This window comes from Berghia stephanieae, chromosome 6, assembly GCF_034508935.2.
Source record: "Berghia stephanieae isolate SIO BIC M18660-M18661 chromosome 6, UCSD_Bste_1.3, whole genome shotgun sequence".
NCBI classification, from domain to species: domain Eukaryota; kingdom Metazoa; phylum Mollusca; class Gastropoda; order Nudibranchia; family Aeolidiidae; genus Berghia; species Berghia stephanieae.
In genome coordinates this window covers 61427921-61437920 of record NC_088365.1, presented here as the reverse complement: position 1 = coordinate 61437920, position 10000 = coordinate 61427921, and the positions used below count along the sequence as shown (strand labels likewise).

At 35.1% G+C, this 10000-nt stretch overlaps 1 protein-coding gene across 1 annotated transcript in view; it reads right to left on the bottom strand.

The window, feature by feature from the left end:
* LOC144975376 (uncharacterized) overlaps positions 1–10000 on the bottom strand; it is a 45220-nt gene that overhangs the window by 35009 nt on the left and 211 nt on the right. Inside the window, exons 2-4 of the mRNA XM_078919389.1 lie at positions 6448–6587; positions 2947–3237; positions 1472–1627 (exon numbers count right to left, since the gene is read on the bottom strand). Of these exons, the coding sequence (XP_078775515.1) occupies positions 1472–1627; positions 2947–3237; positions 6448–6546 (546 nt within the window). The 5' untranslated portion in view covers positions 6547–6587. The remainder of the gene's footprint in view (positions 1–1471; positions 1628–2946; positions 3238–6447; positions 6588–10000) is intronic.

The following is a 10000-nucleotide window of genomic DNA, read 5'->3' as shown; positions in this document are numbered from 1 at the left end:
TTTTGTTCTGCGTGACTCATTGGTATGTTTACAACTTCATAAATAAAGAAGCGTGTTTACATTTATTGAGAATTATGTCCAATCGTTGTACAGCAACAAATCATGTGATCGATGACTAGGTTGGGCAAAAACATGAAAATAGATTGCTCCCATTGAATGAGCACCTAGCAATATAATATTATGGTATAGCAAGTTAACAAAATCAACGTCGATTGAAAAACAACGAGTAAGAAAGTCCAGATCTGTCGTCTTACATCACCAACGACTACTAATACTAGTACTCCTGCTGCACGCAATGTCGTGTGGTAACGTAAGAGGAGAGACCCAGTCTTTCTTGCTCGTCGTTCGACATCGATTTAGTTAACTTGTTAATCTGTGAAAATGTTTGTACACAAAGAGGCTTTAATAGGCCATTGTCTTGTATGGAACGAAAATTAGTTTCCATGTGGCCTACTAGGGGGGAATAAATATCAAGCATTGTGAAGCGGAATTTAGAGTGGTGGATTTATAGAGAGTATTTATCTTAAAGCTTTCATAATAACAAGAAATGAAGTGAGTAGGAAAGTGCCAGAAGACAACAGAGACTAAAAACTTCGTGGCGGCGATGGGGACTTGAACCCGCGACCTTACTGGTACAACAATTCCGCCTGGTCGGGGAGATCGTGACTCGACTTTATGAGAAAAAAAATCTCAATCTCAACCTCACACAGGATGACATCAGTCCCTTTAAGAGTGAAGTGAATGTTATACTAACTGAGCTATCAGGACCCCCTAATAATAATAGCTATACTCAAGACAAACAGTATGTAGATATTTGTTTAGGCAATATAGAACTCAAAACACGAGTTATAAAATTGGCCCTGTTGTGACATATTAATTAATAAAATTTCAAACATTCTAGTTGGTTTTCAAAAACTGTTTAATCAAACGATATTTCAAACACCAGAAGTAAATGAGCAGAGATCCAAAATTCCCTTAAATTCCTTGTTCTCATGTTATTTTATTTTTTAAATTATTATTTTTTTTGTGCAAGGAACTGATTGTCAAATATCACTACTAGGTCAATTCATATGAAAACCTAACTTTGCGGCACTTTTTCCAGTCTTCCATTGTCATAGTTCCTTATGAAAAACTTTGCCTTAAGGATGAATAAAGGGAAATTTACTGTATTTTATTATTCATTTATATCATTAACTCAAATATAACAGCCAATCTTTCACTCATTGTGAATTGTGATGAAAAATAAAACTAATAAACCATTGTCAAACAATAAGCTACAAACTTCATGTTTTAGGATATTCTAGCATTCTCTGCAATACGACGCGCTGGAGGTGGGCAACCTTTTAGCTTTGCCCGAAAGTGTGTTAGAATCTATTCAGTACTGTATTCATCTTTATACATAATCTTTTCCTACTTTCTTCATCTAAAACAAAAGGAACCAGTGGGTGATTATCTAAACACAATAAATTACCTGTTGTGCTAATAAGACTGTAATCGGACAAGAAGAAGCACCGAGGCTGACTGGAAGTTCCACAAGTTTGTTGTGTATGACATTCAATCTTCTAAGGCTTTCCATGAAGCCCATTTCTTTGGGTAGTAACCGGAGTTCATTATACGACAGGTCAATCTTAATATTGAAAATGGAAAACATCAAAATTCAATTTAAAGCCATGTTGATATTGTATGCTATAGAAAAACTACCCTAAAAAAAATCACAAAACACAAATATATAGATAGGAAAAAAAAAACAAAACACAAAAGGTTAGGAAAATAAAATATTATACTTTTCAATGTAATAAAGGGACTGATAAATGAATTACAGAGGTGCATTACCTAGGTGAGCCAAAGTGAGACAAAAAGCTAGCTAAGGGGTGCTGTGAATTGCACAAGCGTTCACTAGCCCGTTGATCACTGCACACAAGTGAATGCAGTGTCAGTGTCAGTCATTATGATGCGATGCTTGTCTTTGAAAATATTTTTACATTTGACATACTTTCCATATATTACTTAAGCACCCAGGAGATTCGATTTACATAATAATTTATTGCTGAATGAAATTTCTTCATTTAAAAGCAGTTCAAAAGAAGAAAATGGATATTTAAGTAAACTGAAGAAAAACTGACTCATAATTAGATAATTTAGTCATAGAATAATTTTAAAATGCATGTTTTTTCCTACTCAATGATCTCCCCTTACTCAATCGCCTGCACCAGTAATTAATTACTCAGTGACAGCTTTAACTCTTGTAATCGGCAAACGGTACCTATGTTCATGCTAGATCAAAGAAACCGGGGCTTTTTGCTAAATGTTCAGTTTCAGAATGATTTTCAGTGCCATGTGGGACTCGTTATAAATATTTTTAATGAGATTGGAACTCTTAAATTTAAAGAAAATTTGTTCTCTAAGATTAAAAGGCTTAACAGGAAATGCTGATATTGTTGCCAGATGAAACTTGACATGGGAGTTTTCAAAAATGTGAGACAAGTGAAAATATGAGTTGTGAAAAATGATTGAATAGCCCTATTGTCCTTCCTTCTGTGCTATCATTCTTATGTAATCTAGACTGTAGAATAGAATAATCCTCTATGAATAAAGATTAATGATTCAAACATATAATTTTTCATTGATCAGAATTTAAGAAAATCTATCAATTTCTTTTTGTACTTAAGAAAAAAAAAAAAGAATAAATAAAAAAGGAAAAGACAATTTCAAAAACAATCAAAGTGATAATACATTGCTAGAAGCTGTGGGCTCTAAAAATTAAACAACAAAAACAGTTTCGAAAAAGAACAAAATACCAAACAAGGAATGTTTCGAGGTCAAAACGCTTCTTCAGTCAATAACAAAAACATTGGCTGAAGAAGGGATTTGAGCTCGAATGTTCATCATTTGGTGTTTTACTATTTTTTCAAAACTGTTATATTCATTCAAATGACTTTAACACACCTTTTCCAATTTCACAAGATGGACAAAACTGTCAGGAAGGCTTGAGAGTTTGTTGTGCTGGAGCTGAATCTCCTTCAGGTGAAAAAATAGACCAAAACTCTCTGGAAGGCTCGCGATTTGATTATGATTAAGATGGAGACAACTCAAGTGTGGTAGTCGGAGAGGAAGCTCGACGGGTATTTCTGTGATGGCATTAAAGGCCACGGTCATTTTCTCATACAAACACACAGAATCTCGAATGCTCCATGGCAGCTCGGTAAGACAGGCATCATGAGGCTGGCCGTTTAAATGCTGGAATACAAAAATAACAAAATGAAATTATCAAACAATATTATTCAATTGGGGGTTCCCGATAGCTGAGTTGATAGAGCACTTGGTTCACACAGGCGTTTATTGCTTTCAGTTTAGTTCGCCAGGTAAATCTAGCCAGTCTAGTGATGATGAGTCATAGCTTTACACTGAGAGAGGGAGACAATTTTTTCGCCGTTTTGATCGATTTTTTCTGAATTTCAAACTAATGTAGTATTGCCGTTATTATGTGTAGCAAAAATATTTTTTTACCACCAAACAGTTTATTAACAGAGTTTTCATTGATTATATAATCATAATTATGATGGTGTTAAAAAGCAAGAGGAATAACCCATGAAATTGATACATAAATTTAAGTGAATTAAAATTTTTAAGATAATATTTTAACATGTTCAACACTTAAGATTTTAAAATTAAAGTAATGGAAATAATGTTGAATATCTGTAAAATGTAGACATATAAATTTTATACCAGTAGATTGAGGCGTTTTTGAGATATCAGTTCACCTGTACGTAAAAGTAAGGATTTTGAGTAAGGTAAAACTGAAATCCAATCACAGCATTGTCTTAATAGAAATTTTTTAATAAACCAGAAACATAGTCAAATGTGATTCACTTATATTTATCCCAGAATCAACGACTTCTAAGAATTCCATTAAAATTGTTATATAAGGACATTCATTTAAAGACAATCAAAACCACTAAGAAAATCTTAAAGAGTTCTTATAATTTTCATAACCTTAATTTTGAGATATCCATGACCATTACTTTTTTTCATGTACTTGACTTGCACCTCTTTTAATTTGTGTGTCATATAGACTGCATATAGCACATCACTGGTGAAAGATTAGGATCATATTCACCTCATTAAGTATTGTTTCTTGTTCAGAGTTTTCTCATTGAAACAAAGGTATCAATACCTGCATCGCATTTCTTTAAATTATGTATAAGTGAGATACATTTCTCGCAAATTGAAATATTTAGATATGTCAGAATTTCACATTTATATTTATAGCAATTGTTAATAACGTCTAGAGTTTTTTAATCCTCTCAGCACGGCTCTGTACTCTTTCACAACAAATTCGACATATTTCATGTGTACTGGTGTGATGACCGTCTTCAGTGTGTCTCTCCATAACCTGAACAGAACTTAAATAAGTAAATTTAAGAAATATCTAAAATGTCCGCTTAAATTCAATGAAATCAAATTAAATAAATGTCTCTTATCATCACTAGACTATCTAGTTTTATTATTGGGTTTCTAAAATATCATGAAATATTCTCCTCTTTGTTGGTAACAAAAATAATTATTGAGATTCCTTTCCAGACCCTCTATTCTTAAATCCCTGAATCTACATAATAAAGTATATATCATATGAAAGATAATTTTTCTTCTTTTCTCTGATCCCTCACACTTGATGGTAAAAAGTGTTGGTTTGATATTTTGAATTTTTAAATATTTCGTAAACTTATAATTTTAATATTTATTTCATAAAAAACTCTGATTATTCATAAGAACAAAACACAAATTTATCATTTAATGATGTAAATAAAAATAATTGCGTCTTGTAGAGGAAAAATTGGCCTTTCTATCCATATATGTTTGAAAATTATGAAAAAGATGCTGCATCCACAACGGGCTGAGAAAATTGAGTATTTTGATAAAATTTCTACTACTCTCTGCCTGAGAGAAATTCAAAGCGATGAGATTTACCTGCAGACATAATTTATTGCCAGTGCACCCTGTCTTGTCAGGTGTTATCACTGTGGTTGACGGTGGATTGTTTACATTACTTGACGGTAGCCAGTGAGGGAAGAAGTAACTAAAGTGAAAGTTTGGGCCCTATTTAAACGGCTGTGTTCACAAGCAGAGGGAATCAAGATCGATCCAGGGTGCAATCGAGATTTTTTTTTTCTGGCCCACCAATCCATCCAGGAGTGGATGGGTAGCTGGGTCTGTTAGATCTGGTGGAAAGTACTTTGTGATAGACAAGCATCCTATAAAAAGGAGAGCGAGAGATTGCCATATTGTCCATTTCACGCTAGAGAGACCAGAATAAACTCCGGCTCCATGGGGCTAATGGCTGTGAAGGACTAAGAATAGGAAGAAAGACATATTTAAATTGTGAAATGAATACTTGTTTTTTTTTTACTCACTCTTTATTCACTTCCACAGAGATTGGAACACTCTTCCCAGTAACACTCTTGCCTGTTCAAATGGTGAACAATTTTACAAGTGCGATTTTGTGGTTTAGTGGTATGACACTCGCTTTCGGATCGGAAGGTCCTGGGTTCAAGCCTCGCTCGGCACATAGTTGAGTCCTTGGAAAAGGCTCTTTACTCACATTCTCTCACCGTACTCAGGTGTAAAACGAGTACTTCACCGTTAACAGCGTGTTCTCTGTACGAACAAAAACTGTAATATCGCCTAACAGGCGTCATGTTCTGTCCTACATGTTTAGTGTTGCTGTTGGCCAGGGACCCCTTGTAAGCACGTTTAGTAGATATTGCATTATACAAAAGCTCAATTAAGAAACTATTCCTATCATCTTACAACTGTGTATACAAACATTGAACCTAATACCTCCAAGCAATTGCCCAAATCTGAGATAATTTGGAGTACACTATAGATACAGATACACGACAAGAAATTAAATTTTACACATTGATCTCAAGGTGGGAAATATGGGGATTTCCCTTCATTCAGAAATTTAAAAAAAACAACAAAAAAAACAAAAAACAGTAATCACAAGCAACTGCTGGAAATTCTAAAAACAAGAAGCGTTCATTTCCAGCTTATTTGATATTCTTCCTTCAAAGTCAAGTTGATAATTACTCTTTGTGCTTTGAAATATTATTTACTTTCTGAAGACAGAAAGTGAGAGCATACTTATTGTCAATGTTACTTCAGTATACTATGAGCTTTGTAAATTTTTGATTTATTCAACATTGAACAATTTCTAATACCTCCAGTAGTCCGTAAGTTATTTTCGACTTTACATTGCCATATTGGTATAGTTTTCCTGACATTCCAAGATGCATAACAACTGTCTCTAAATAAAACTTAACAATCTATTTGCGATCTTGTAATAATTATAGCCTATTGTAAAAAGTGTTTTAAAGGATAAGTCCTATATTCAGCCCTAAATAAGATAAAAGATAGTTGCAATTTAAATGATGTTAAAGACCTTACCCTGACATATTGTTTTGGTGTGACTTTCCGACTTAGATCCAGCACGTTTCTTTCATCAGCCCTCACAGGAGCAAAGTCATGAGCTTCTACATTACCCATTTTCAACACATTTTATTACCACCTCCAATTAATGGTTGAGTCTGAAAGAAAAGGAAAAAAAAAAAAAGCAGTCCAGTAAAACCAGAGTTAATCCCCGTTTCTGTGTCTTTAAACATACAGGAACAGTTTCTGGCTACCCTTTGGACAGAATTCTAGTCTATCAAAAAAATTATCTCCGCCATAACATAAAGATCTAACTACCTACTTATTGGACAGACTGATTATTACAAAAAAATCGACTGCGACTTATACAAATAAAAAACTCCACAAAAACTTGAGCATTCATACAGCACAAATATCCACTAAACATGCTCGAAGTGATTTACAACCGTATGTGCAACCTCAACAGCAACATTAAACATGTAGGACAAGACATGACGCCTGTTAGGCAGTATTACATGTTTTTTGTTTGTTTGTTTTAAGGGTTTTATGGCGCTTGCAATACATTAAGGTCATATCAGAGTAAAAAGTTCTAGAACTACAATTAAAGCACCCAAGAAAAGGTAAGAGAAAGGGGAATTGGTTCAATTAGGAAATAGATGTAGATTCCAAGAGCACACTATCAAAGTGCTTAGTTTGAGATCACCTAAAAGTCTCATCCATACACAAGCACAGGTTCCCACTAAGAGGAATACACTCAAATGTCTACAAATCATATAAAATATGTAATCAAACCATACTACAGTACATAAAAGAGAGATGGTTTACAAGGAATAAAATATCATCTCCCAAAACTAACTATACATTTGACTGTTTCCCTCTCAGCCAGGGTATCTGGCCAGGGCCAGGACAAAACCAAGAAATTTCATTCCAAGACAAAGACAGAAAGGATGTAGGAAAACAAATTAAGGAGGATAGAAGATACAGTTAGTGCCTCCCTGCCAACAATGGGAGGACTGGAACCCCACCCAGATATAGGGGGATAAAAGACAGTATGTGCCTTCCTGCCAACAATGGGAGGACTGGAACCCACCACCTGGCAGGGGTTTTTTCCCCGACAAAGCCAATATCAGACATGCCAACCAACCCCAAACATTTGAAAAGATTTATCAAAATTTTCCAAATATTTTATGCTCATTTTCTTATCTTCTTTTTTTTTTCACAAAAAATCATATTTTCAACAAGTGCGACGGTCCAAAAATTTTTTTTAATTTATGGAGTCTTATCAAGCTAGCAGAGAGAAGGAAAATCCTGCAATTCCTGTGACAATCATCTGCCTGGCTATTCAGGTTCTCAACTAGGTGGAAACGATATTTCATGACCTACTTCAACTATTTCTCTTTTATTATTTTTTCCTCTTTTTGTTACAAACTGTTGATTTTTTATATTATATCATATTTTAATCAACATTCCCACATAATCGTATATATCGGACCTCAAAGCATTTTAAAATATGAGATATCATTCTGGTTGGCAAGACTGCAATGCTGTTAACGGCCAGGTGCTCATAAACCACCCGAGTACGGTGAGAGAATTTGAGAAAAGAGCCACTCAGAGCGGGACTTGAACCCAGGACCATCCAATCCGAAGGTGAGTATCATACCACAAGACCACATAGCCGCACAAAATACTGGTCTCTATGCCTGTAAGTCAAATGCTCTATTTACTGAGCAATCAGAGCCTGTATGTAAAAAGAAAAGTCGACATAGATTTAAAAAATGGTCAACATTGGTTCGCTGCTTCGCATGGAGAATGGCAGGGTACCTGAGAGGTTTACATAATCCTCTACCCACCTTGTGTCCAGTCATCATCTACTCATGTGTACTTTTAACTGCCACAGAGTAACGTTGGTGTCATGAAGTGATGGAGTGATGTTATTAATATTAATTAATACTCTCATTTTCTCTTCTCTCTCTGTGTCATTGTCTCCTTTCTCTCTCTCTCTCTCTCTGCCATTTTCTCCTTTCTCTCTCTCTCCCTCTCTGCCATTTTCTCATTTCTCTCTCTCTTCTGTTTCTCTGTTTTTTCCTCTCTATATATATATCATTGTTCTTGATATCAATAATGCTCTCATTTTCTCTTTTCTTTCTTTCTCCCATTTTCTCTTTTCTCTCTCAGTCATTTCCTCACCGGTTGGTAAATCGCGGCATGTACATTTATGCAGGTCTGACATCCGAACCCATTTATGGGCCAGTTTAACATTGTTGTAATGGACAATATTTTGCGTCATTTTTTGATATTTCCATTACCGAAGTGGCAATTCTGACTCAATTCTGAAGAGTCTCCCGTGGCTATTCGGGACGCAAACTCTAGTTCTTGCGCATACAGAGGGGAAGACGACACAATGTGGGCAGTAGGCAGAGGATGGGAGTGATAAAGAACTAGAAAAAGAGCTTGCCCATAATATCACACTGACTCAGCTTATACCCCTACTTTGGACTGTAGAAGCATTGTTGCCTGTCTCACACTATCAGAATATGTAATTTTATAATTATTTATTTTCCTCCTGATTTTATTTGGACATTGTGTTAGGTTGTTAGAAAAGCTTTTCATTTATACCACAATTACTTTGACTGTTTTTGTTACTTTTGAAGAGTTTTAACTCTTTTCATTTTAATTCTATCTGGACTTCCAATTGATCCATGATTTTGTCTTTCTCGTCAAATAAAACGGGTTTAGACTACCTGTTGATAGTTATTACAATTGTAATTTTGATTTGCATTCATTTTATGCAATTATCAATAATTAAAATATTATAAAAATTTTTTAAAAACCCAATAAAAAACAAAAACAAACAAACAAGCAAAACTATACTGCCACGGAAGACTATTCAGGCTGAGTCCAAATAATCGGTTGATTGAAAACACACATTGGAATTTGAGTCCGAATAGCCATGGCCATGGGAGACTATTCAGACTGGAGTCCGAATTGCAATGAGGCTCGACTGAAGTCACCGCCTGCAGTCGAAGATGAACCCTCAATACCAAGGACTCACTCCTTGGCAGTTGACACTTCCTTTTGAGATCCATCATGCTAAATGAAAGACAAGAGAAAGAGAGGCCAGATTAAAGTTATTATTGGAATCACCTCAAAAGATCTCAGGCGGGGATACGGCGAAACTATCCAGTTCCATCCAAGGGCCAAAAGCAATTTGTAAAGAAAAAACAAGAGAAAAGAACAGTGGGCCTACTTCCATATACCTATAGCCATAGAAAGTTTAGAAAGGTCAAAGTCGAAGTCGAAGGGCCCGTTTCTCTGCGTGTTGACAGTGTTAACCTAATTGTAAAAACGTTTGACACACATACTGAAAAGCTGCCGAGTGAGCTAAAACATGAAGATATTGCATAAAAGGAACTAATCGTGGTGGTAATATTGGGACGAAAAGTAATATGAAACGTCAAGGCGACAGTATAAATATTGTAATTGATTGTAAAAACGAAAGTAGGCAGTCGCCTGAGGTCGATTAAACGCTCGACATACATTCAGAATATATACGAATATGTGCTCAGTAGCA